At 50.7% G+C, this 27,939-nt stretch overlaps 1 protein-coding gene and 1 long non-coding RNA gene across 2 annotated transcripts; one reads left to right on the top strand and one right to left on the bottom strand.

Annotated features, from left to right (window-relative positions):
* Window positions 1-26: 26 nt before the first annotated feature.
* CNNM1 (cyclin and CBS domain divalent metal cation transport mediator 1) lies at window positions 27-19,774 on the bottom strand (the record flags this gene model as incomplete). Its single annotated transcript, XM_033066087.2, is given in 14 exon segments — window positions 27-778; window positions 1,133-1,260; window positions 1,549-1,665; window positions 1,747-1,860; window positions 2,180-2,357; window positions 2,572-2,729; window positions 3,690-3,752; window positions 6,638-6,685; window positions 6,856-6,955; window positions 7,128-7,297; window positions 7,572-7,712; window positions 8,263-8,406; window positions 18,050-19,693; window positions 19,696-19,774. Coding segments are annotated over 13 exon segments (3,036 nt in total), but the record flags the coding sequence as incomplete, so codon positions are not given.
* On the top strand, window positions 19,775-27,939 carry LOC116999359. The gene is made up of 2 exons (XR_004418566.1): window positions 19,775-19,858; window positions 24,846-27,939. It is a non-coding gene; the product is annotated as an uncharacterized LOC116999359 (long non-coding RNA).

Below are 27,939 nucleotides of genomic sequence, written 5' to 3'. Positions count from 1 at the left end.
ACCCATGGACACAGAGAGGGCATCGCTCAGGGAAAAATCACTTTTAATGTTGATATTCCCGTTGCGTTGAGCCTCTACAAAACTACTGACGGGTCTGTCCCACCCCGAAGTCTTGGTGCGAGCCTCTCTCACAGCAGCAGGCGTGTGTGGAGAGGAGGATGGTCCAATGCAGCATGGAGAGGCTCCCCAGGGAGGGGGCTGCACTCGGGGGTGAGCGGCACTCCTTGCCCTGTGCCTGGCAGGGCTTCAGGAGTGCTGAGCTGTGTCGATGGTCAGTGTGAGCGAGGCGCTGCAAGCGGGCGTGTCACACAAATGTGTGCCGGGGCCCTGAGCTGTGCGTGGCACCCCCCAAATTGCACCTTCTCCCCATGCTGGAGACCACATCTTGCAGCACCCAGCACCGCGGGGCTCCGGGCCTCGCTGGGATGGGGATGGTAAATGATGTTAAAGGGCAGTTCTGGGTCGGGCTGCCCCTCCCTGCACTGCTTGCAGGGATGCCGTGACAGACACTTCTTCACCTTTCCTTTTTCCACCTCTTCCTTGAGACCAGATGCTACCAGGGAGCGGCTGGGCAGGGGCCCTCGGACTGCAGCTAGCTGGTGCAGGCTGCCTGGGCGGTTCAGCCCTGCCGGGGGTCCATCCTTTCTCGCCCGGGGATGGGGCTCTGCACAAGTCCTGCAGGGAGGGGCGGCACGAGCGGGCGGACAGGCAGCGAGCGAGTGCAGACCTCCTGCTGCTGGACATGAGCCTCACGGCAGGAGACCCCCATGCTGCAGACCTGGAAAACACAAACACAGCCTGGTGCAGGTGGCCAGAGCTTGCCCTCCCTGACCTGCTGCTGTTCAAGCCTGCAGCACCTTTCCTAGCCAGGCTCAGGGGTGTACTGGTGCAGACACAGGTTTCTACTGAAAACATGAGCCAAGGTGTCACTTCAGTCTCTGACATCCAATCTGCTGTTGAGAGCAGACCCAACTCCATATCCCTCAACCCCACTCCACCAACACACACACCTGCATGGACTCCAAACCACCCCACTGGCTTTGCTGCCTGAAACTTGATTTTTATACTATTTAAAATGAGTGACCTCCCGCTTGCTGGAGAAGGAATGTTGCACCAAGAGGCAGGTTCCTACCTCCAGTCTGCATGGGCCTCCAGCACTGTGCTCTGGCCACACTGCTGCTCAGGTGATTAATGGGGCGAGATTGGAGCTTTCCTCTGGCGACTTCTCACCTTCCGATGATGTCCGCTGCTTGCGCCCACCTGCAGCAGCAAGAGTGCTTAGGGCTGGGGTGCTGGGAGCCAAGGGTGCCCAGGGCAGGAGTGCACAAGGCTAGACCAGGACCTTGTGGCTGTCTTTGCCTGAGCTAGCCCTAGGTGGTTTTACCTGCTACTGAGGTACTGACAGGGAACTAGGCTGTCCCCTGTTCCACACCAGCCCCATGCAGGGTGGGTGTCCCCAGGACAGGGCTGGGGAGCAGCTGACACAGGCAGTGGGGTGCCAGGGCAGAGCTCTCCCCTGGGTGTGCCATCCCTGGGTCAGTCACTCACTGAGGGATCTCAGCAGCCTCTTGCCCAGCGCCTCCTCAGAGCTGCTCGGTGATGAGCTGGTCCCGGCCTCTCTGCCTGGGGACTCCACTTCCAGGACGGTCCCGCAGCACTCACTGTCTGCAAAAGCCCAGCATGGCTGCAGCGCCTCCAGGCTCCCACCCCGGGGGTCAGGTGTGTGTGCCCCACGGCCAGACTCACTCTGCTGCTTGCTGCTCTCCTCGTTGTCAGCCAGCTCCTCCTGGATGAAGGGGATGCCCTCCATGCGCAGGAACACTGACTCGCTGGGACTGCGCAGCCCCTCGGAGCGGCTGCCTGCAGGGACACAGGCAGGGAGCTGCTGTGCCCAGGGCAGCACGTGGCAGGATGCCAGCCATGGCAGCAGGTCCAGCTGCCAGGGACCCCGGGGGACACGAGTGCAAGGCAATGAGGAATTACATGCCTGCACACTGGCAGCTCTGTAGCTGCTCAGGTGTGTGTATGTGAATGCCTGCACTGTATACAAGCCCCATTCCATGTGCAGCTGCATCCCAGAGGTGGTGTGTGCATCATGCCAGAGGGTCCCAGCACAGACCCCCTATGGGACATGAAACGTTGGCCTGTGGCAGGGAAGGAATGCTGTTGGGTGACTCACACATGATGCTGTTCCTCTCGTTCAGGAGGGTGGCAGGGTCCTCCTTGGGTGTCTGTGGGGTTCCCCGCGCAGTCGAGGCCTTGGTTGAATCCCTGTCGAAGGCCTCCATGTCGGGGGACTGGGGTGAGCTGTCCATCCGGCTGGCCACCAGTGCGTTGTGGTACTGCTGCCGGGTCACCTGGGCACACAGACGTGCACCCAGCTCAGTGGGCACCGAGCCCACCAGGACCTCTCGGAGACTTGGTGGCTCCAAACCTCCAGACAGCAGGAGTAAGTGCAGGACTCCTCAGCACCCACTGGGCACCCACCAGGCTCCTGGGGCACAGTGGGGCAAGAGGGCACCTGGACAGGGGTGGCCAGGGTGGGACAGTCCCTGCCAGCCCTGCCCATACCTTGACGAACTGCACGTCGCAGAGGATGTGCACGGAGTAGTCGGGCGTGTAGATGTTGTTGCTGCTGCTGTGGAGCTGCGTGCTGCTGCCTCCATAGTCCTCCCGGTTGGGGGACTCGGAGCGGTTGAGGCCGCTGCAGCGTGACGGTGACCTGTTCACTGCAGGAGGGGACAGCAGACAGGCAAACACTCACTCGTGCTCCTGGTGTTGCTTGGGTTCCCAGTGCCAGTGTAGGCCAAGGTGGATCAGTCACCTCCAGCGGCTCTTCCCCAGGACGTGGGGACCTGCAGCCTGTCCTCCTCAGTGCACACCAGCGTGCAGCCTGTGCCAGGTCAGCCCCACACAAAGCGAAGGGACCGGCAGGACTGACTCGGTGCCAGCAGCAAGGTTAGGGCAGTGCCTGCCTGCCACTGACAGCTCTCCTGTTAACGCTGGCCCTCTGCACCGTGTTTGGCACAATTTGTCCTGGTTGCAGCTGGCAGCCTGTGAGTATTTGCTTAGCCTGACTCAAGGGCATGCTCCTGTTCACCCCAGCCATGACAGATCAGGGGAGAGGCTACCATGGCAAGCTGGTCTGTCACTCACATTGACTGACGGCCTCTGACACACGGCGTGGCCTCTGACAAACAGCATGATGGATTTTGTCTAGTCAGTGATTTGTTAGGGAACAAAGGCAGCTTGTTCCTTGCTTAGGTGACGTTGTGCTGACTTTGCTTTGCTGCTAAAATGCCTTTTTATTACCCCGATTAACCGGAAAGCAAGGGGGGCAGGGCAGCAGGCATGCAGGGCTGCAGGTCACCTCACCAAAAGCAGCAAGCCAAACCCCGAGTGCTAAGCGCAGGAAATTACAGGAGGCGCACGCCAAAGAAAGCCCAAGCTGCCCATGGCTCCCCCTTGTCCCCATCCCATTCTTCCAGGGATTTGCATCGTACTGGGAGGGTGTGGCAGGACTGCTGTCCCCAGTCTGCCACCAGTGCTCCCACCAGTGAGGGGCTGCCCAGGAGTGCTGTGGGTACTGCCCAGCATGCAGAGTGCAGGGGGCTTGGGGCACTGCGGACAGGGTGCTGGAAAGAGCCTGTCCCATGCAGAGGTCCCTGGCCAAAGCCATGCCCTGTTACCTGGAGAGCCAGCCAGGGAGTCCCCTCTGCTGAAGGCGAAAGTACGGGACACTGAGACAGGCACTGCAGAGAGAGGCAGGGACAAGGAAGGAGGGGACCCAGGGGAAAGGTGAGGGATGGAGGTGAGGGTGGGATACAGACCAAGAAGAAGAATGAGAAAAAAAATCATGTGCCAGCAGTCCAGGACTGAGCTCCCATTGCTGTCTCCAGCATCCCCTCCCCTCCCTTTTACACCCTCCTGCTTCTGCTCTGGAGAGGAGCTCGTCAGTCCTGGGGACAGCCACTGGCAGGAACACAGACTTGAAAGTTGCAGATCAGCAGGTTGCTCTGTGATGAGGTAAGGGGAGGTGAGGCTGGCAGGGAGGATCTGCTCCTGCCAGGCCTGTCTGCAGAGCCACACAAGTTCTTACAGCCCTGGCATAGGTAGAAAGCATCTTTCCCCCATGGGTTAAGTGCTGGCACTTGGCTCTAGCCCTTTACCAGCCGTTGCCAGGATAGGGGACTTTGTGGTCACTTATGCCACCTGGGAAATGGGTGGAAGCTACATCACTGTACTTGGCATCTGGGATGCTTCTGTGTGTGCAGACACACGGCAGAGAAGGAATATGCTCTGCAAAAGTCACTGCCCCAGACCCACAGCTGTAGGCAGGGGCTGACAGAAGCTCTTCAGGGTGATGATGCAAAGCAAAGGGATTCATGTCAAGCTGCCTCCAGCTCCTTGCAAGCTCCTGGGTCTCAACAGCCTTCAGCTGATGCCGAGAAGAGCTACCCACTGAGATCCTTGCAGAAACTGCAAGAAGCCAGGACCCTGCATCTGGGGCTGCATTGCCACAGAGAAGGTAAATCATAGACACTCACTTTCCATGTTTTATTGCCATGGGTTACAGCAGCAATGACAATTTATAGGGCAGGCCATTCCCCCTCCCAGTGCTTGCTGTCCTCCACAGCATTCCTGGGCCATGCCACAGGGGATAGGGGAGCATGGAGAGACCAACACACAGGGTGAGTGATGCACTCCTTAACACCTGCCAGTCTCTGCTTTCACTACTGTCATTTCCCATCTTGAAAATAGTGGGAGATGTGAGCCTGCTGGCTGCCAGCCCTTCCTCCAGCCATTGCCATGATTCCCCAGTTGCCAGCCCTCCTGCCTGAGGTGTCCTGCCCTACCTGCAGCCACTGTGCCCGCAGCACAGCTGCAACTCTCTAGGAACTACCTGCTGCCTATGTGATTAATGTTTTAAAATTGCTTCAAACATAAAACCCCCAGGAAATTTGCCCTGCAGTCCCCTTTTCTAATCTTCCTGCTGCTCCCCCAGGAATTCTTGTTCTGTGTCCTCCCCTGAATCAAAACCTTCTGCAAATAAAAAAGACACCAGCACGAAGCACTGCCCGGAATGACCTTGTCCTGATGGGAGCAAAGGATGGGTTGATAACCACCAGCACTGACTCTGTACTCCCACTGCCTGACCCTCCCACAGCGTTTTTCACCACACAGCACCAATGCCAAAGATCAGCTGGCGATAAAACAGTTACATAAAAACAGTTAATTAATAACAAACTGTTAAATGCTCTAGGTTGACGTCTGAATTCTCAGCTGTGATACCCTACTCACACTCCTGAGTTTTCCTTCAAGGAGGAAAGAGGACGCCAGCCTCCACCACAAGGGAGATGCCCTGTCACCTCTGCCTCTTAGCCTGCTTCCTTGCTGGCCAGGGGAGTGACACAGGTCTGTCCCACTGCAGGCAGGAATGGCTGCATGGCAGAAAGCACCTCCTGACAGTGTCAGGCATGAGCACTGGGAGCAGAGGGGCCCTGAGCAGCAGTGTCCCGGCAGGCGGCACTGCAGACATGCATGGCTGTTCTGACACAGCTCCCACTGAGGCTTCTGCCCTGCCTGGCCCACGGCCCGTGGGCAGCACTGCCTGACCCCAGTGGGCCTCTGAGGATGTCACCTAGGATACAGGACATTGGGCCATCCATCACCATGCTGGCACAAACTGGCCACTTCACTGATTTCCTCTGCCCAAACCGACTGCACTGTGGACACACAGCAAAGCAGGAATGAGCACTGAGGGATTAATCCATCAGGCCATGAGCCCCCCTTTTGCATAGAGGCAGAGGAAGCAGCAGGAAATAGGTGAACCCTAGAGCTGCAGAAAGACTGGGACACCTGACTCAAGAGACCCCTCCTGTCCTCTTGATGACACTCCTCTTTACATCTCCCTAAAGACTGAATTTAGTGGGTCTCAGTTTTGATTAGGCAGGTAGAGCATCTCGGCTTACCATTAGCACTGCAGATCTGACTGCAGCATCTGGGGTTTGGATGAGGACTGGGATTGGGAGCACCTCAACCTGCCCCTGAGCCACACAGGATTAAACATTTGTAGGGGTTATAGCAAGGAAGGGGGTACCTCTCAGTCTCCCCCAATCAGAGCTCCCTCTTGACTCCTGCAAGCAGGGGATCTGGTTCTTAACCATCAGCTCTGCAGGCAGGGAATTTATTGGCACTTGACTAAATTCCCACCACTATGTGCAAATAGCTCACAGGTAGATCAATCCATCTCTGAAATTCCCAAGCAGCCCAATGCAGAGCCCATGCTCAGGTTGTACCCTGAGCCTCGGGAAGGCAAATGGGTCTAGAGATGTTATTCTGAAACCTGGAATAACACCCACCTGTGGGCACTGCCCCTTGCAGCAGCAGCCATGCCAGCACCCACCAGCAGAGACCTGGCACGTGGTAGAAACTTCAAAAGGACATCAAAGGGCCCTCAAAGGGACCTCCAAGTCACTCTGTGGGGACTTTGCTGCATCAGCCCCTCAGGCTGTTGTTTCTCTGTCTACCTTGGCACAGTCTGGGCTGTTTTGCATGGGGATAAAAGCCGTAACTCGTCCAGACAGCCAGTGCTGCAGAGAGGTTTTAGAGCCTCAGCCTGTCCCAAAATACTTACGTAGGAAGGAGGATCCTGCCAGGCTTCCCATTTTTCGCACATCGTTTTCTGAAACAACAGTTGGAGGTGTGGGAATAGCAGAAGGGCTCCTGCCCCACACCCCAGAGCAGGGCCACCCCACCCCATGGCCAGCCCCTTCTCCTGGCACCAGCTGGTTTAGCCTCCATGGATGCTGCTGAAGCAAGGGCAGGGCCAGAGGGAGCCCACAGAGGCCTCACCTGAGGAGACAACAGCCATGATGGCAGGGACACCATAGTAGGTGAACGCCCCATTCTCAAACCGCAGTCCTTCCTTGCCGACCTCCACCTGCACCTTCCCCTGGAAGGAGGAGGAAAACCCTGTCGGACAGGCACTCCTGACAGGCACACCCATCCAGGGCTGCAGGGACACCTGCCATCCCATCTTTGCTGACAAAAGCAGCCCAGAACAAGGTGGCAAGGAGAAGTCAGGCCATGCCCTGCCACCCTCTGCTTGCTGCTGCCCCAGGCACCTGCAGGATGAGGACAAAGTAGTCGACAGGGCGGTTGCGCTGGTAGAGGTAATGCTCCGCTGCCTTCTTGTTCTTTCGGTCGTACTTGAGCTCCTGGATGACATTGGGGTGTTTCAAAAGGCGCAGCAGGATCTTCTCAGAGAGATAAGGGGACTTGAAAGGCTCCACTTCTAGAAGGGAGGCAACACACACATGCTATGCTCAGCAGGTCTGAGACTGCTGGGAACCCCTCATCCTCTGAGCTGCATGGCCCTGCTCCTGCAGCCTAAGCACCCACTGCCAACAGGGGAGCCAAATGCAGACCCGCACTGGTAGGGCACTGGAATGTCCAGGCTGTAGATCCAGGCAGGTGGAAATTGCTCAGTGGGGGGAGCCTGACCCAGGAATGGCTTAGGGATGCCCTGTGGGACTGGTGCTGCAGGGCTGGCACAAGGGCAAGCATACCTGTTGCCATGAACCGATGGGTAGCCAGGAGGAGCTGTGGGGAGATCTTCACCTTCATCTCACTCTCTGAGAGCCTGAAGATGGAGAAATCCTGGGGCTTGCGTCCCCGGTGGGGAACCCGCTCCTTCTTCCGACTGTCAGCTGCAGGCAGAGCAGAGTGGTCACTCGCCTGCAGCAGCCGCAAAGCTGCTGCAGCTGCAGGGCCCATGTCACATGCACACATATGGACAGGCATGCCCTATGGCAGGGCTGCTGTGGAGCAGCAGATGGAGCAATGGGGTGCATAAAACCTTCTGTGCATCCAGCCCTGGGAGCAGCTCCTGGGGCAGGGAGCAGGACCATGAAACACACTTATTGCTCAGGAACAAGCCCTGGATTGTCCTGGCTGGATGCATCACCTAGAGCTGCAAATGAGCTTGGGAACCACCCATTTCATGCCCAACATGTTCCTAGGTCAGGCCCTGCCCAGCCACCCCACTGCTGATGCTGCTACTTCTCTATCTTGAACATTCAAGACTCTCTAACGCTTGACCAGCATCTCTCCATCATTCTTGTCTTTCCCATCATGACCACAAATTACTCTGGGGAAGGACCACAATTTGCTCTGGCCTGTTTCCTACCCACATCTGTCTGTCTGTGCAGGCTCCCACCCTGGCTCCTGCAACTGCTGTAGCTGCTCTGGGACACTAACTGTACAGATCCGTCTCATCCAGGATCTCGGACTTGATGATCTCCTCAATGACATCTTCCAGGGTGACAATGCCCATCACCTCGTAGAACGGGTCTCCTTCCCCTTCATTGTTCACCCGCTGCACGATGGCCAGGTGGGACTTTCCTGCAGGGAAAAAGCAGAGTGGCAGTGAGACACCTGCCCCAGTGATCCCAAGAGGGGTCTCTGGCGGGGTGGGCAGGCTGGTGGGCAGGGTTTGGTGGAGGCACAGATCACAGCAGACACTGTCACCCAAACCCACTCCACCTGTGCTAGCCCAAGGAGAAGGGCTGGACATGCAGCCCAGCCTAACAGGGCAGCTGCTGTCCAGACTGATCTGTAGATGTAGGCTCTGTTTGGAGGCCACCTTCTCTCTTTACCCAAGCTGTGAGTCACTCTGTTCAGCTCTTTGAAAGCCTCCTGTGCAGGAATGAAATGTACATTATACCAGCTCTTCCTTACCCTCTGCCAGCTTCACTGGCATGAAACAACTCTTAACAGAGCAATGAGACAATGTTCTCCAGCACAGAAATGTGTATGTGTCTTTGACTCTACTGATTTTCCATATCTTCCTGGTGTTTTCTCATTCTGTTGCTAATTATCTTTCCTATTTAATTGGCAGGAACAGCTCCCCCTCATCTTTCTATCCATCACTGCGTAGATCAATACTGTGTTTTTTCTTAAAATATGGGCAAAGCCTCCATCTCCTAGAAACAGCAGCTGGTTTTTATGCAGAAACATGCATGTTTGTTTGCAGCTTTCAGCCCAGCTCCTGCACAACTCTTGGGTGAACCATCTGGATGCAGACACTGAACATTTTTCAAGCCAAATTGCACCCAAAATTCCTCTCCAAGCCCTCCCCTTGACAGGATCTTCTCTATGTTATCTTGAACAGGCAGAGTGGGACCAAGACCTTCTGCTGCAATGATGGTGACTCCTGCTTGGAAGTTCCAGTGTTCCTGGACCACAGTGTTCAGCTGCCTCACTTGTCCCTTGTAAGCTGGCAGCCCTGCTGACACATTCTCAAGTTTCTTGGTTTTGGCATACTTGAAACATTTCTATTTGTTTTTGCATGTCCAGCTCTCTGTAAGCTGTTTTGACTTTTTTAGCATCTCCCTTCCTTTACTGGCTGTTCTGATTTATGGTCCTGCTCAGCATCTTGACCAGAAAACAGCTTCCAAGCCACAAACAATTTCTGGGTTTCTAGCTCCAGCAGGTTCTTGGACCTGTCAATGGAACAGCACTGGGTTTCTTACTGCCTGGCTCCCACACTGCTCAGCAGGGCACACAGATTCTGAACCTCTAGTTTTACTTAAAAGCACCTTCAGTGGCACCACAGCCAAAAACTTCTGCTCCCTCCCCTCTGCATCCCTGGGGTCTCCTGTTGCAATGCCTGCACAAACCCAAAAATACTGCAGTGACCTCTGGAAAGCTGCTAACACCTTATTTTCCCCAGGGCCTCAGTGCTGAGCTCCTTGAGCAGCAGTGGTCACCTAAAACAAGGGCAGGTCCCCTCTGCTATGCAGCTGCCTCTGCATCCCTTCCATAAACCCATCCCAACAATCTCTCCTGCTGCTCCTGACAAGGGATGTGAGCAATATTCATGCATAAAGATGTGACAGGTGGGCTCCTGCCTGGTGCACTGCTCCTTCCTTACCCAAAGTGCCTCCTGGTTTGTCCCTGCACCTCTGCAGGGACAAGCACACCCAGAGCAGCCTGGCAGTCCCACAAACATGTCTTGCTGGGGATCATGTGGCCTTCAAATAACCCTGCCCTGGATCTGAGACCAGCAGACGACATTTCTCAGCTGAAGATCAGCGCTATACATTTCTCACAGCAAATCTTGGGCATTTTCCACAGTATAAATTCCCTCCTCCTCATACCAAGCTTTTATTGCAAGATTTCAGAGAGCAGCTCACTGCCTCCCACGCCTACAGATTTAGAAATGAGAACATAAAATTGTAGCAAGTAGCACTGAGATGTACTTTAAAAAACCAAATCAATAGCCCTGGGTCACTGAAAATTCAGCATGTTCTTTGGACTGGGCTATTTCACACCTTTCACACATAGGTTTGTGCATCTTTTCTGTTCAGTGGGTAAAAAAGCAACACAGCACTTAAAAAGAAAAAAGCAGAGGAGTTGGCTGCAAGACAGCAGCAACAGCTACGTTTAATCTTAGCAAAGTCCAGCTTTTGAAAATGTCTCCTTTGCCAAACGCTGCTCCCAAACACTGGGGCCATCTGGTCTCCTACAAGTCCTCGGGTGAGTGAGGAGAGGGAAAAAGTTATTTCTTTTGGCTGAGAGCTTGTTGTTAATGACATTTACATGCAACCCAAAACCACCAAGCCCTTACAAAAAGCTTAGGTGCTACTTAAAGGCAGTCAGAGAGTGATGGAGGCAATTCTTTTTTTGGCCAAACACCTACATCAACACTGCAATTTACACTAGAAATGTGATTCAAACTTCATGTTCATGTAGCTGCAAATGCGATTATTTAGAAATAACCCAGCACCATTAGCCTGGAAGGAGACCCATGGTTTCACTGCACTGGGGGCATAGCTAGTAGGGCTGTTAGAGAACTCCAGAGTTCTTTATTTTCATAGAAAATAAATACTTGTATTCACACTCTAAACCCCCAGATTCATGTTTCCGGGCTAATATCCACGTTAGAAATGGAGCAGGTACCCAACAATGGAAAATTGTTGCAGTTCAGTTGGGTTGCTGCTGCCCACACTGCGAGGGCTGATCCCAGCCCATGCCTGGCCAGCTGGCATCCATGTCACAAAAAGCTCTGAATGCCAGCCAGTCTCCGTCCTTTAAGTGAGTGCTTGCAGCTGCTCCCCTCTGGGAGAGGGCTGACATGCTCCCATTTCCCACCTGAGGGACATGAGATCATTTGCAAAGTTATTTCCCACCCCTGACCTGACCGGGTCCTGTATCTCCTCCCATCAGCTTTTTAACAGCCCCCATAAATTCTGGTGGGGGTTTGCAGGTGCCTTGGCTGTGTGATCATGGCTTGCTCCCTCCTGGGCAATGCTGCCACGCTCAGCTATGTCCCTCTGCCCAGCCCTGGGAGCTGCTACACTTGCACAGGAGGAAAAGCCGTGGCCTTTAGAGCACGTACAAGAATCTGGGCAATGAGATGGAAGCAATGTCTAACGGAGGGTGGCATAGGGACAGACCTGGGGATGCCAGAGGGGTCATTTGCCTCTGCAGCCATTATCCAGCAGGGCAGCCTCAGTAAGAGCACAACAGAGGGAGGTAAATCATTTAAACAAACCCCCAAACTTGATCTAAAACAGCTTTAAGATCTGTAAAACTGATTCCAAAAACCGTGCTATTGTAACCACTTCTTGATAGCTCAAATGAGATGAATTATTAGGGGGAGCTGCTTCCCCACTAGCAGGCTGTCACATGTGAACTTTACAGGGCTATGGCTGATGCAGGGAAGCAGTGAAACACTTGAGAATCAAAGCTTTGGTTTGGCAAATGCTAGAACAAATGGGCAATTAACTTTCCTTGTGCGAGCAGCTCTGCCGGGCTCCGCAGGACTGCTCTCGCACAGGAAGTCTATAGGTGATTAAGTGTCTGCTCAGCATGGGATACAACTGCACTAAATTCTTTATGAGCTACATGAAATCTGCTCTTTTCAAACAACAGCTTCAGTGGAAAGTTAATGCCTCAAAATGCTAAATTACAGAGCTAATATAAACAGCTGAGAGCTTCCAGATGGAGCAAGCATCTGAACAGATATCCAAAGCTTTTATTTTAGGAGCCTTGTTTTTCATAGGCACCTAAATGACCTTGGGCTCATAGATCCACCTCAAAGCACCTTCCCCAATGAGGGAATGAGGTCTGAACACATGGAAATGCCTTGACTTCTGGGAAAGAAAATGCTGTTGGGCTCAAATACAGCCCAGACTACTTCTTTATAATTTTTTAATATAGGTACCCTGCTAGAGGAATGTTAAAGATGCTTTGGTCTTGTCTCTTGTTCCCCAGGATGAACATCTTAAGCATGAAATTAATTTTCATAAATTTTACGGTAAGATCTGAAGCTGTTATTAGGAGATCAAAGGTACAAACCTGTGCCTGAACTATTTACAGCTACAAAATGGAAGGGAAAAAAAAAAAGAGCATTTTTTAAATAGAATTGATTTGTGAAGCAACCATGATGCAACTGAAATCTATTTTCTGTGTGCTTTTCTTCAGAGCTCTTCAGAGGGGCTGCCAGCATCTCTGTGCCCTCTTGTTGACCTGCATCTGAAGAAAGTGGGGAGCCTGATCTGAAAACCTTGAACTGGAAATGTGGGTGTGATCCTGTGTTACCACAGGTCTGCACCATGGGTGAAAGCACACATTGTTTCTAGAGGAAATGCACATCTAAGCAGGGGGGAAATAACCAAGAGGGCTCGAGGGTCACCCACCTCTACAGGAATAAGAGCCATGTAAAGGAAAAACTGTAAATCCTAACCTAAACCATGCCTTTCTCGGAGACAAAAGCTTCACCTGCTTACACCTGTCTGTAGCCTTTCCCATATTCTCTCTTTGTGCTTTTCTTAATCCTAAGGAAAACCGTAAAAAAGATGGAATATTTGGAATAGCTGATCTGTTACCAGATTGCAGATCAGGAGGGTAAGGAGAAGATTAGAGGGAACATGGAATCCCATCTTGCATCTGTTGTGTGGCAGGATCCTGACCTCCTAGGTACCCAACAGCTCGGGATGAAGGTGCCTTGACAGCTCTGAAGAGGGAAGTGAGTGGCAAGGTGCCCTCTCCTTCCTGCCCAGATCCTGAATGCTTGGCCTGATCCTGGGATTACTGGGGTGGGGTAGAGCAGTCCAGGGTTTACACAGTAAGATTTAGCACAGTCTAGGGGGAAAAGCACAATAATGTTTCAGCCAGAATTGCAGCATGAGATATTGAGACCATTTTTTGTCTATCAGCAACTCGCTCTCAGCCTGAAAATCACATTCCAGGGGACCCGTAGGTGATAGTTCCTGGCTAAAACTGGCTCCTTAACCCATACAACTGCCTTGGGGGGTCCTGGCTTCAACTCATCAAGATGCCACAGAGTGATTATAACATTTGCAGAAATCTCTTGAAGGCTGGGTTAAATTTGAAGCAACACTGTGTGCTTCCAATGCCTGTGGGATCAGAAAGATGGTACAAAAAGCATCTGAAATGGTATTGACCCCAGCTCCTGGCAAATGTAAGCACTTTCTCCAGATACATTCAATTTGCAGAAGTCTAATAGAGGCTGTGGAGCATTTTGAAATACAAAGACAGAGCCTAGGGCAGAGCTGTCCTCCACAGGACAGGCTGTTTTCCCTGCTAAGCCGGAAAGTTTGGGGTTTGGAGGATTTATTTTTAGTAACTCTTAAAAGATGCCAAGCCACAGAAGGCTAATTTGAGTTGCAGCTCAGCCTCTGCCCTGCTGCAGGAAAAGGAACATTAAGAGCAAATTTCTACTGTTTCTCTGACAGAGGAAAGTTACTTGCTAAAAGGTGCCAGTGTTATACATAGACCCCTCCAGGAAATCAGTCAATAAAACCCATAGACAACTTGAGGTAGGGACAAGACCATGGCTTCCCAGAAGCACTACAAAACAAGGAGGTGGACCTCACAGAAGAGGTTCACATGAGGAGTTATATCACTGGAGTGAAGCTGCAACATGCATTGTCTTCAAGAAAAGAGGAGAAACAGATTGTATCACCCACAACATTTCACACTGAATAAATGCATAAACCCTTCCTCATAGCTCCACATTCCCTAGGTAAAGTTTATCCTACAAAAAACTCATCTGCCTCCTGACATAGCTTTAGCTTGCTAAATATACTGAATTTTTTTTTTTTTTTTTGGTGTATTATGTATTTTCTCCTGGGAGCCCAGAATAAAGCCAGGTACTCCAAGGTGTACCAGAACAAATTGCCAAGAGATCGTCTCCCAATTTTTTCATTCCTTCAGTATTTTCATCTTCCTTCACCAGGCTGCAGGTGGTAAAATCATTGTACTTGTATGTATTTTCTTATTGCTGTTGAAGTGGTGACACATTTTGTGCAGGGTCCTTCACTTAGCACTTCTCAGTTAATGCTGCACAACAATGTATGCCTTCTCTAAAAGGCTGTGTCTAGTTTCCCATAAAAGATGGCAAATTGGGTGTCCAGCCCTCCTTACTCCTGAGTTCTTTTTGCTGAGTTTTGATGAGAAAATGAAGTCAAAACCATATTGCAGTACAAGTATTTCCTTCCTTCAGCTGAACCTATCTCACACTGCTGTAATATTGTTTTTCTGTATGGTTTTTGCAGCTGCCCTCCTCATTTGGGCTGTAGGTTGAAGTCTACACTATTCTCTTGCAGGCCAGACCACCCCTCTGGTGCTGTTTGGAGTCTTCTCTGGGTTTTTCCCAGTTCCCATCAGGACCCTCAATTTAACCACCTCTGCAGGAATCAGTACTGAAAGAGAAAACAAACAGTGGCTGCAGCAGCAGGGCTGTGAAAAAGCAGAGGTGAGGAGTGTGACCAGTTCTGCTATGATGGAGCAGGGGCCAGGTTTTGTTAACCAGGAGCTCACAGCTGCTCTTGGGTGCCATAACCACACTGGGCCAGAGGCTCCCTTGGTGCTACTGAGTGTGTGCTACTGTTTCGGTTTAAATGTTAAATTAAATGGAAATGATGCTACAGGTCTGCGGAAGGTAATTCCTTCCACTCAAGGTTCTGCTGGAGGGAGAGGCAGTTTGTGACACATCTGTGAATTAAAATCAAGGAAAACACCAATGCATCTTAATGGAACTACACTGAAACGAGGTTAGTGTGAGCATACCTAGAAACTAAAGAAGGAAAGCTTCCCTGAAACACTACTATGGAAGACTAGAGAAGGAAAAAGGCTGATTATCTTCACAGCTGGGACAGAACAGCAAGAGAAAAGAAATGCCTCAGGTAAATAAGGATAATAGTGAGATATCAGTGAGTAGGAGACAGAAAATGAAAGTGCTGTCGGAGGTGTGAGCAAGAGTCCCAAACTGCTGTTATTTAATAATCCCTTGACATTTTCAGTAAGAAAGAACAAATGTTTGTGTACTGTGGCAAGGAGCTCTGGCAGTGAAATCGTGTTACTTATACATTATGCAAAAAAAAAAAATGACATTATGGGTATAGTGGATGTGGTAGAACATTCATCATTAGTGGAACAGATCAGAAGCACACATTGCTCTCCAGGAAAGAAGGATATAAAACGTTATAGGTATTTTGAATAAACTTTATAATAAAAATAAATAAAAGATACAAAAATTGTTTGAGTTAATAATGAGAAAAGGAAAGAAAAGCTGGTTTGTGAGGGACATAAAGACCTGGAGGTGATTATTAATGCCCATCCTTACCAGAGACTTTAATTTCCTAGAAAGAGGCTGGACTTTATCAGTGGGAACATTTGCTGTCCTGCAGGCACTTTGGATGTGTGAAGTGATGAATGCCTTCATTAAACACTCGCTGAGCCAACAAGCAATCAGCCTACTTTCTAATTAGTGAAGGTGTCTCAGAAGACCTGGCCATGGAAAGCAACCTTGATTAGATCAAACAAGATACTTCACCATAATTCAAACGGACACAGAAAAGGAGACAGTGATAAAGATTCTTAATTACAAATGGGAAATCTTTATTTTAAAATTAAATGGTCAAGTGAACAGGGCTGATGCAGCAGTGGATGCGGTTGAAGGCAGCTGGGAGCTAACATCTGTCACAGTGGGGGAGCCAGTATGAGAACCTGTATTTGGAACTGGAAAAATACAGTTTAGGAGGGTTCGGGGCTGGGGGGTAACTATTTGCAAACTCAGGGTGCTGGGGGTGACCAAATGCCTACAAATAGAGGAAAGATGAATCAGAAGAAAACATCAGTTCTTGGGAAGAAGAACATTTGGGGGAAGAGCTGGAATTGCTAAACCATGCAGAGTTACATACGAAGACCAGAAGCAAGGCTTTTCAGCCATGTAGTTTAGAAAAGACAAGGAGAAGTGAGGTGGCAACAGGATTTAAAAAAGGATTTACAGAGGCTGTAGCAAAACACCCCAGAAGGCCACAATGGTAGACAGATATAAAGGAGGAAGAACCTGAAGTGATATGCCAAGAGTTTAATGGAGCAAAGTTAAAGAAGGATGGATAATCTTCATCTGAGATGAAGACCAACATATGAAAGTGCAGGACAGGCAGCAAGGTTTGTTACCAATCCCATGAGCTCAGGGAGCAGCACACACCAGCAGCTCTGTTGAAGGAGGGCAGAGAGGACAGCAAGCAAAGGGCAGGGAACTAAGCGACCACAAGTCCATTTTTATACGTTTATTGATCCATATGTCTGTAGAAGGAATTTGGAAGGGGAAGTGTATCAAAGTAAATCAGATAAATTGCAGAGAGCCTGACCAAGGGACAGTGTGCCAAAATCATCTGACATCTCTGTACAAGAGAGAGGCAGAAGAGACCTCAGGTGAACTTCAGCGCTATTGCAGGAAAATACAGTTAGGAAGGAACTGCAAAGCACATAAGGAATTAGGAAGACAAGAGACAACTGGCATGGGGGAAGGGTGCAGGCATGGACTACTGCAGCTCACCAAGGCTGAACCCAGAGAACAATCCCAATGCTTTTCCTAACAGTCTTGTATAAAGCCCAGGAATTTTCTGATTTTCTCCATTGAGAGTCTCCAGAGGTGCTGGGGGGCAGAGAGGGCAGATGCTGGCACACAGAACTCCTCTGCCTGTGATCCTGAGTGGTAGTGGGAGCACAGCTAACATCTCTGGAGAAGATGCTGACCTGCATGTATCTGATGAGTACATTCCTGGCACACTGAGAAATGTCCCATCCTCTCCTCCTCCCACCTCTAAAAACGAGCATGAGATGATGCACAGAGAGGCTTTCTCTGTGTCTGGAGTGGACCAGGTTGGCCGCTCTCACATGATCAGCTCTGCCTGCGGCAGAGCGGCGCCAGGCAGCCCAGGAGCCAAGCGCTGCCCTCCTGCATTACATAATGCAGCCTGTCACTGCTGCAGCCATTGCTTAGGCTCACTCACCACAGTATGACGTAGTGAGGAGCACGCGGCAAAACACAATTCCCAGTGGGAGGGAAAAACACATGCTGTGCGTATTCTCAAGGTATGGTTAATGAAATACAGCTCTCAGCATCTCCCAGGCGGCTGGCAGCTGCTGCATTATGAATGCTGTCACAGCTGCAAAAAGAGTACAGCTCTTTCTAAGGGCTTAATCTTTTCTTCTTCCTTTAAACCACTTGCATAGAAACACTTTATAGACCTCCTTCTCGCTGCTAAGCTGAAAACGTGAAAGCTAAGTGATGAGAAGCGATTTCCTGTCATAAACTCCTTTGCACAGAACAGAGCAGCGAATGCTGTCTGGGCAATGATGCAAGGCAGGCACCATGCCCATGCTGCCCGGCCACTGCAGACACATCAGCCCCTGGGGGACAGGCTCACCTGCTGAGCCAGCAACCTCTGAGGCCAAGGGCTCTTACAGTCTTCATAACATCACAGGTACTCAAGGTCTGCTGGCCCTCAATCCACCCGGGGATGTTCTACCAGGTGACACCAGGGTCATGGACACACTAGCACATGCAGGGACCAATTCCCCCCAGCATCCCTGGTACCTGCCACATCCTGCCAGGAGGCCATGCAGGGCTGCCCGCGGAGGCTGCTGACCTGGAAATCATTGGGGGTGCAGAGGGGTGCAGGGGAAGCCCGAGGGGCTGGGAAGGGTGGCCTGGTGTCCTCACCCTTCTTGAACTCCTCAAGCAGCGTGTCGAGGCGCGTGTCATTGAAGACGCAGTGGAGCGGGCGGCGGTAGAAGCGGGTGACAGTCTGCAGGGGAGTGCAGTCATCAGGGTCCACAAAGGCCAGGTCTTTGACAAAGAGCAGGTCGACAATGTTGTCGCGCCGATCACCCTCATAGACCGGGATGCGGGTGTAGCCAGATCGGAGGATCTCAGAGACGGTGGCGAAGTCCAGCACAGCATCGGCCCGGAGCATGAAGCAGTCGGCCAGCGGTGTCAGCACATCTTCCACCACCTTGGTGCGCAGCTCCAGCGCGCCCTGCACCATGGCCAGCTCCTCCCGCACCAGGTCGCCGTGGGGGCCAGCGGCGCGCAGCGTCTCCAGCAGCCGCTCCCGCGTAGAGAAGACGCTGAGCTCCTGCCGCAGCGCCCAGTCCAGCAACCGGCTGAGCGGGTAGCACAGGGGGAAGGCGGCCAGCATCAGCAGCCGCGTGAGGCAGAGCGTGCGGGAGGCGATGGCCAGCCCGTGCCGCGAGCACACCGAGTAGGGCAGCACCTCTCCGCCCAGGAAGACGGCGGCGGTGCACAGCAGCACCGGCAGCCAGGGCGCTCCCCGCGGCCCGCCGGCCGCCGCCGCCGGCCCGCCGCCGGGCAGCGAGGCGCAGAGCCAGCCGGCCAGCGCCGCGTTGGCCCCCGCCTGCCCCAGCAGAAGCGTGCACAGCAGGTAGGTGCCGCCGCCGCCGCGCACCGCCTGCACCCGCCGCGCCTGCTCCCGCTCGGCGGCCGAGCCGCTGTTGCGCAGGACGCGGAGCTCCAGCGGGTCCAGCGAGAGCAGCGAGAGGCGCAGCCCGCTGAACAGCGCCGACAGCCCCAGCAGCAGCAGAGCGCCCAGCGCCCGCAGCCAGCCCGCCTCGGGCAGCGGCAGCAGCCAAGTGCCCAGCGGCGGGGCGGCCGGCTGCACCCGCAGCAAGAAGCCGCCCGCCGCGCCGTGGTGCGCCCAGGCCCGCCCGTCCCAGGCGCACAGCGAGAAGAGCCGCCCGCCCGGCGCCGCCGCCGCCTCGCCCTTGCGCGGCTCCCGCACCCGCACCTCGGCCAGCGCCGAGCCCGCCGCGCCGCCCGAGCGCAGCGGCCCCACCACCTCCACGTCCGAGGCCCAGGCGCTGCGCTCCCGGCACCGCTCCGCCGGGCCCCGCGTCGCCGTGCTCCCCGCCGCCGCCTCTTCGATGAAGACCAGCCGCGGCTCCCGCTCCCCCGCCGGCCCGCGGCTGCCGTTGCCCTCGGGCGGCGGCTGGAAGTAGAGGCGCAGGAGGAAGCGGCTGCCCTCCGCCGCCTGCACCGCGCCGCCCTCCAGCGACACCCGGCCCGGCGTCGTGTCCTCGGGCCGCAGCCCCAGCAGCCAGGCGGCCCCGGCCGGCGGCCGCGGCGACAGCGAGAAGAAGAGCAGCAGCACGGCGCCCCGGCTCCGGCCCCAGCTGCCGCCGCCGCCGCCGCGGCCCGGGCCCGCCGCCGCCGCCATGCCGCTGTGCCGGCAGCGCAGCGCCCGCCCGCCGCCCCGGGACTGCAGCGGGGAGCCGGCACGGCACGGCACGGCACGGCACGGCACTGCACTGCACTGCACGGCGCGGCGGCACACGTGGGCCGGGGGGCGGGCGGCCGCCGCGCCACGTGCGACCGGGAGCCGGCCTGCGGCGCCCCGGCGGGAGGGGCCGGCGGAGCGGGGCCGCCAACCGGGACGCTACGCGGGGGACCGAGGAGTTGGCCCGTGCGGGAGCATCCCCGCGGCGGCGGCTCCGCGCGCTCTGTCCGCACCCGGTGAGATGCTGGCGGATCTACACCGGAGCACATTCGCGGATCCGGGGCAGACCCCAGCCCCGGCAGCCAGAGTGGGCAGCGGGCCCGCACAGCGAGCTCTGCCCCAGGGTGTCAGCCCTGGGACACTGGGCTGCGCCTCCCCTGCGCTGTGCGGTTTGCTGAGGGGCTTTGCCAGCAGTCTCTGGAGCTGGAATTTGCTTTCAGCCTCCCTCTGTTATCTGTCCAGGCCCTACTCTACAACTTTTCAGTTCAAATTAATTTATCTTCTTCTCGTGGGAGTGGTTTGATTTTTTTGGTTTCTTTGGGCTTTTTTTAATGGAGGCTTTTTTAAGTCGTTGGATTTGCAGTCTTTCTAGGAAACAAATGTACAACACTGTAACTACATTTATTCTCATGTCTAGACCTGATGGGGAATGTTGCTAGGGTTTATCAGCTTCAGAAATATGTGCTCAAGAATGCACTTAGGGACTCTTTAAACTTTTGTGTCTTCCCTGCACCAACATTCATGACAAACTTGAAACGAGGCTGGGAAACTGGAAAACACTTGATTACAACTGCAGCAGGCTCAGTAGTGGCAAAACAGGAAGCTAGAAAATGTCATGGAGGTAAAGGGACTGCGTGAAAAATTCTGATTATTCACTCATTATTGCTCCTATGAAAATAGGTCACTTTCTGTGTCAGTATGTCAGCAAACAGACAGGCATGAAAAGCTACCAGGGGGATCTGTGCTCCTTTCTGTGTTACAAGACACTCCTCTCACTCTCTCTCTCTCTCTCTCTCTCTCTCTCTCTCATTCTCTTTCTCTTGGAGAGGCAGCAATTTTTTTTTTTTTCCAAGTGTGATAAATTCACTGGGTGTTCACAGGGGCTGTGTGCTGCTTCACAAGCTCTTGCTGATCTCCTCTTTAGTACCACTGGGGAAATATTACCTGGTGCTCTGCCTGGGCATGATTGATGAAGGAGCCAACTGAAAACCTACTTGTGCAGACCCTGCCCCAAGTTATGCTGCCTGAGGGACAGATCTCACGAGCTGCCCTAAGCAGTACCCAGAGCGACCAGCACAACCCGCTTCTGCAAGGTGGGAGGATGAGCACATGGCTGCTCCTTTCTTATTAGGACCTTGTGGGAACTACTGCCTGAGATCATCCCATATTTTAGCAAGGGCAAGCTGTCATCAGCCCTGAATTTCTCGCAGACTTCTTGGTGCTGAGAATATTGTAAAGACAGTGTGATTCTGTGCATCGCTGCCATAGTGTTTCATATTGCTATTTGGTAGCTGTGTAGCCATGCCAGTAGATACTCATGTTTATTAACTTGCAAGTTAAAATCCTGAAAGGTTTTCTAGTCATAAGTTTCTTAGTATAGGAACTGAAGACTGTGAATTACAGACATGCTCTTTTTAGTTAATTAAGTATTTGGAAAGTAGTCTTGTCCATAGTACCCTTATCACTAGAAATCCCTGGACAGCGGTTTGGAAACCACTGGTCTACCCTGGAACACTTGGGGAAAAAACATGGCACTGCTGGAGAAGGAACCACAAGGTGGCAATCTCTCGCTGCACTTCTACTGGCAAAATAAAGATCTGGCAAAAAAAAAAAAAAAAAAAAAGGGAAAAAATCGCGGACAATAACTGTGTAAAGCTGCAGAGGCAGTTAGACACATCTTGTATCTTCCAGAGTCACAGCAACGTTCTTTTTGATGCTGGATTTTCTCTTCCGAACGCTTTTCCCTTTAGTATGAAAATCTCAGTCTTGAGAAGCTGGCACTGTAGGCTACTCTTTGCTGGCTTTTCCATCCTTTGCCCCAAAATATGCAGCAGATATTGCTTGTTAGATTGCTAACTGCTGGTGCTGCTTGCGTGCCTGCAGGCAGAGCTACTGTGTGCTTGGAGAGAAAGTTTCCTCCTGTCCTGGAGGCACTGTCTGGTTCGGGGCACTGCTAACCTCGTGTTACACTGATGTACCATACAGTGTTTGCATCAGGACCCTGCTTCATGCGCTGACATGCCTCAATGGGAGCAAAATCACCTGGATGTTAGAACTAGGCAGTGACCTGCAGGTTTAGAGTATATTTGGTCTTGAGGGGACTGCAAAGCCATAGTGACAGTGGCTCCGCTCAGAAGAAGATGTGGCCAGAGGATGTAAAAACTCAGAAGAGAAATAATGCTCAGTTTAAGGTAGAGCCTCTCTGGTCCTGCAGTATCAAACACCATCTGTTGCCGTGAGCTCCATCTCGAGCAGGACATAGTTGTGTTCATGCCAGATGTTAGCTTACATGTGCTACATGTAAAAGTAAACTGGTGTGAAAGCTGTGGTCAGATGTGCTTTCAGTAGGATTTGCCCTGCACAAGTGACGACGTGCTAGCCAGCCTCTTGCTGAGAGGATGCACTCCAGAAGTTGCAGGTGTGTGGTTGGAGTGTGTTCAATGAGTCAAGATAGGAAATATCTTCCAAAGCTCCAAATAAGACAAAACAAACTCAGCTTTAGCACATGCTCAATTGATTGAGTCTTTGGCAAAGTATGACATGAATTTGCAGTGTTCTCACTGGAGCCTGTCCTGGCTGTATCCTGGCTGCTGAGTCCTTCAGCAAGCACAGCATAGCTGTGCTTCTCTTATGCTGAACTCTACTTTTACCTGTTCTTCCCTAACTCTTTAGCTAGGAATGACAACCTGATTCCCTCTCACCAGCACTGCTCAGGTCCTACTTTACATTATGTCTGCCACCACTGAGTTCCCTCTGCAGCTTGTGTCACAGCCTGCAGTACCCACAAACCTGCCAGTGCTGACTTCTCTAGTCACCACTGTCCTCTTCCAGCTCTGGATGCTCAGGTCCAGACAGGACCTGGAGGAAGTGGGAAGCATGGACATGGGGAGTTTCCTAAAGTCTCTTTACATCACCTTGACTCCAAGGTCTGAAATCGGAGTCCGGGAGGCTGTGGGTTGCAATTCACTTCCTTCCTGGTTGATGGGAGCCCAGGGGCTCTGCTGTCCGCTGGTCCTCTAGAAAAGGGCCAGGAGCCACCAGGGACTCCTAGTGGGGATAGAAATGTTAGCAATCCAAATCATGATGGGAAACAGAAGGAGTGAAAAAAAAAAAAAGAAGCAGAATTTTTTTTCTCCTCAGAAAGCAGGAGGAAATCTAGCAAGGGCAAAGCTGGCTTCTCCTGGAACATGTGTGCAATCTGATTGTCACTAATGCTCTGTAGCCAGCTTAGAGAAGATATTTACCCTAAGTAAGTGAAATAAGCACTGTGATGTGGGATATACGATAACTTCAGAAGCAGAAGGAATAAGACCTCAGGCAAGACAGCTTCAAACAGTATCATTTTTTTCTCTCCTTTTTCCATCTCTAAGTCTGTGGTGTTCAATTAACCCTCCTTCTCTATCCTGGCCATGATGGCTGCAGCTTTGCAAGGCTTTACCCAGCCTTCTGGATGATGATGTGTTAAGCACTTGGTTTGTGATAACCAGTTTTCTCCTGAAATGATACCAAAAGTCTGCTGTTTTGATTTAAACTGTTTTCCAAGCATTTTGTTAATAACAAAAGACAGTCCATTCCAAGAGAATCTAGCTGGAGGAAGCCATGAAATCTAATTCATTTTTGCAACTTAAATATATAATCAGTGACATATGGTAATAGTAAATACAGGGGAAAATGTCATTGTTTCAGTCAAATTTCTGCATTCAGTCAAAACCTAACAGTTGTAACATCAAACTGTATTTTCCATTGAACAGGAAATAAAGCATCATTTTTTCAAAGAAAATAGACATGCAATTGCATGCCTATTACATTGCTTATATAGCTTTATTTTTAGCCTTCTCCATTGTTGCTGTTCAAAAGGACTAACAGAAGGAAAACTGTGGAGGGAGAAGACACAAGGCAACATGCAGTTGCCCATGGTAGAAAGGATGAAGATATCTATGCTATGAATAAATGCATTTTCTCTACAATTTTTTTCTGGACAATAAGCTTCTGTGCCCGGGTTAGGCACTCTGCACCTCAACCCTCACTTCTGCTGACATGCCAGCCCTTAAAAAATGCTGAGGTGAAGATGAGTTCCTCTAAGTGCTCTGGAATTTATGCAGAAAGAACATTGCTTTTTCTGGATATGAGAATTTTTTCTGGGCAATGGAAGCAGAGTATTTGGTTTAAAATCTATCTGGCATCAGCCCGTCTCCTCCTCCCTCCATGAGTACAGGTCACTGATGTACTGCTGGTTTTTCCCCCTCATTCAGTGGTGCTCTCTTCTGAGCTTCCAGATTTTGTGGTTCCTTATGGGCATTTAACTTTATTTCTGCTTCATCTATTTGTCTGTTTTTCAGGCATGACCATAGTTTTCTCCTCTTGCTCTCTAGCTGTGAGTTTCATGTTGCTTCTGATTTCTCTAAGGCACACCAACAGTTTGCAGCTTTGACGTAGCTGATTTGTCTTGTCTTTGTCTGTAGCAGTGCCATGCTCAGATGTCTGGATAGAGCTCGTGACAGAGAGCTTATTTGCCCTATGCAGATAAATAAAGAGGAAAGGGGTTTACAATTTTATCATTACCTGAAATATTCCAGTTATTTTCTGTCTCTCTCAGCCCAGCAGCATCTCTGATTTGAGAGCATTTTGGCTGCTGTTTCTTCCCCTGAGCTCCATCTCCTCGTTGATTTCTGCACACAGTTCCTTCCTCTTTTTCATAATTGACTCGTTTGCTCCTCCAGTCTTGCACTTCATCCATCTTCTTACTTCCCCTCTCTGATCTAATTCTCATGTCCGCTTCCTCCATTTTTGCTGTTGGAATGTAAAGCATTCCTCCAGAAAAATAGAAGGTCTCTGTCAACTTTTACCATCCCCCTCATATTCCCTTTTCCTTCACCTCTATCATCTCCCCCAGATGGTGGGACAAATACTCACTTGCATTCATTCTCTGGCTCTAAAATTGTCTTTCTTTTTTGCATGATGATGTGAAACAGGAATAATTCTCCACATTTCTCTGCTGCTCAGGGCTGGGCTCAATTTGAGGAAAAGGGGTTTCCAAGGCTGTTGTGGTCTTCAGGGCACTGCGGAGCTCCAGTCTCACTGTTGAGTTCTCACTCTGTATCTCTTTGACTGTGACAAATTGCTGCTGTATTTGCTGGTTCTCAAGATATGAAAGACAAAAGTGAAATCAGACCTGGCCGTTGATGAGTACAGAGAAGTTAATGGAGCCAAAGAGCATTCTCTGTCCAAGGGCATTATTGTACACTGAAAAGTTCTCAGTCATTATGTAGATTTTTTTCCTGCTTGCTGAAGAGGCACTGGGCAAAGGGGATTTCTGTGTGCTGGGATGGCACCTGGTTTGAACCCCCAGAGCAATTCCTACAGCTTTATGGAAATCATGCATCTCAGTCTTTCAAGGACCTCAGAAGTCCTGTTGGGAGTTGAACACTAAGGGATTTCACAAGTTCTCTCCATGGACAAATCTGCAGGACCAGGGTACCCTGGGCTTGTAAGAGTATTTTTGAGACCATGCATCAGAAGTCAGATAAAGTAACACAATAAGATTAAGGAAAACAATAAATGCTGTTTATTCCAACAGAGTACATGGTATCTAACTTTTAAGAGAACTGGAAATTGAGTTACAAAAACTGAAACAAAACCCCAAAACCTTAAAAAATCATTGATTTGCAGCTGCCTAAAACTCTATTTCATCCCCCCATTTTCATTCTGTGGTGTGGCAGCCTGGGAGAACCCACACTCACAACCTTTATGGCAGCTTTTTTTTTTTTTCAATCCCTGTCCCACCCACCTTTTTTTTTTTTTACAGGTTTCTTCATTTTGCAGCTAGTGAGTACAGATTGACTCTCAAAGAAATGTGCTCTATTTTCCTATGGCTAGATTTGGAAATACCAGTTTATGTTCCTTTCACGCTGGCAAAAATGCAAAGACAACATTGCCAACTGTGCTTTTCCTGACCAGGCCGTTGGTTTTGATGGATGCCTTGCCTTCTGCACGCATGGAGGGAGGAAGCTCTCTCAGTGGGCTTGCTTTCCTCCTGCTGTGGCTGAGCTCCCTAGCCAGCCAGTCCTTCTAACTCAGACAGAGGTATTTGCTTTTTACAGAACTTCCCAGGTCACCTACATTAAAGAGCAGTGTGTGGATACTGTATTAAATCAAGCAACTGTCCCGCGTCTGTTTGATCAGGTTAGACATGATACATAAACATACTAGAAAATGGTTTCAGCAGTGGAGTTCAGACTGTGCAACACCCACCTTGAGGCACTGGCAGTTTTAGGAGGGTGCATTCCAGACGTTAAAGCTCTTGTAGTGAAAATGATGGACACTGCATTGCGGAAAGAGCAAAAAGCTCAGTAAAAAGAATCTGTCATGCAATTGCATGCTCTGATGATCACAGCTTTATCACATTCACTGATCTTGCTCTTCTAAGAAATTGTCATACCATGCTACAGGGCAGAAGCTTAAGAGCCTGAAAAGAAAGTGTATTTTTGTGAAGTATGGATAACACTCTTAATTTTCACTTGCTGAATTTTCTCCTTGCTGGCTTCTTTTAGAGCATCCATAACTCAGATTTACTTGACAGCACTACAGAAACAGACATGGTTGATATCTTGGGAATCAAAGACATGATGATTTTTTTTTTCAAGGGCTGTCTAGGCTGTTTTATCCTTCCCAGCCTAATGGAGGTTTGTTTGGTACAAGACATCCTCTGATGATAATAACTTTCATCATTTATGAGCAAAGTTTATTTTTTAGTGAACTAAAAATGTTCTTCCTAAGGAGATTTCCCCCATTTTCTTTTGGGCCAATTTGTCTAGCCTGAGATCTGAGTTTAGATTTCCGTTGTGCTTTTTCTTCTCTCTCTTTTTTTTTTTTTTTTTTTTTTCCTATCTGAAGAGGTTTCCTCTGCTGAAAACCTTCAACAACTGCTCAGATCATTTACAAGAAGCACTTTCACAGGGAGTAGCTCTACAAAAGAGAGGAAAAATCGAAGTGACTACCTATAATAATGAAGTTAAATGCAGTTTTAAGTGTTTGTGAACTGAACTGACTGAAAGGGTGCCAAATATTTTGCAAATATATACAAAAAGACAGGCCCCTGCTCTAATCAGCTTGTAAATTAAAAGGAAAGTACATTGGCAAGAGCAGAAGAGATGATATGACATGCTTTAAATAGTTTATAGGGAGCTGGAGAATTGTTGTTTATTTGGTGATGTTGGGAAAATATTTAATGTGCTTTGGTTAAGCTCTTTATAGAAATGCTTCTCCTCCCCCAGTTTTCTTTTCCAATGACTGTTTTGGAGATTAAAACCAGCAAGTTTAGAGTAGATGGAAAACGGAGAAACCTATTTCGAAATTGTCAAAACCGCGAGTAAATCTTTATAGATACTTTTTATGTGAGTCAGGCTTTCTAAAGTAATTATCGTAATATAAGAAAGGATCATCGCTTCGCCGCCCCTGCGGACGGCGAGCCAGTGTCGCAGCTGGTGTAAACTGAGATAGCTCCTATCTGCTGTGCGTGGCTGGGGAGGAGGTGGCCGTGACCCCCCTTTGCGGCTTCCCGGGACATCCTCGGGCTGCGCCGGGCGGCAGCGGCGGCTCCCGGGGCTCCCCGCACCTCCGCTGCTGCCCCAGCGCTCTCAGATAACCAATTGTTAGCGTTTAAAGGTTTTCTACAGCAAGCATACAGTTTATTGAAAAACAGATCAACAAACAAAAAAGCCCAAACCACTTTATTTTTAGATTTAACTTGCCGCTGCTGGAGTCAGACCAAAGTGGGGTGCAATTGCATTTCCGAGGGCACAGCACTGGGGCAAGCTCCCGGTGCTGGTTTGGAAGGCTCAGATAGGTAAATTAATATTTCCTTTAACGTCGTCTTCCCAGAATCTGGAAGGTGACTCCGGCATCTGGGAGGTTTTTGCCTCTCTCCCTGCTGTTTAATGTTGTTGGTGATATCTCCGCAGATAAGTGACTTCAGTGCATCCGGAGTTTGCGTTCAAAGCAGAGACTAATTGTGGGGAATATTTCAGAATAAACACATTTCTCTTCCGAAGTAATGTGTTTGTAAGGAAAAAATTTATAAAAAAGAGGTTAAAGTGGA

Source organism: Catharus ustulatus, chromosome 8, assembly GCF_009819885.2.
Source record: "Catharus ustulatus isolate bCatUst1 chromosome 8, bCatUst1.pri.v2, whole genome shotgun sequence".
Lineage (NCBI taxonomy): Eukaryota > Metazoa > Chordata > Aves > Passeriformes > Turdidae > Catharus > Catharus ustulatus.
The sequence above is the reverse complement of the archived record's forward strand: the minus strand, read 5'-3'. Positions and strand labels throughout refer to the sequence as shown.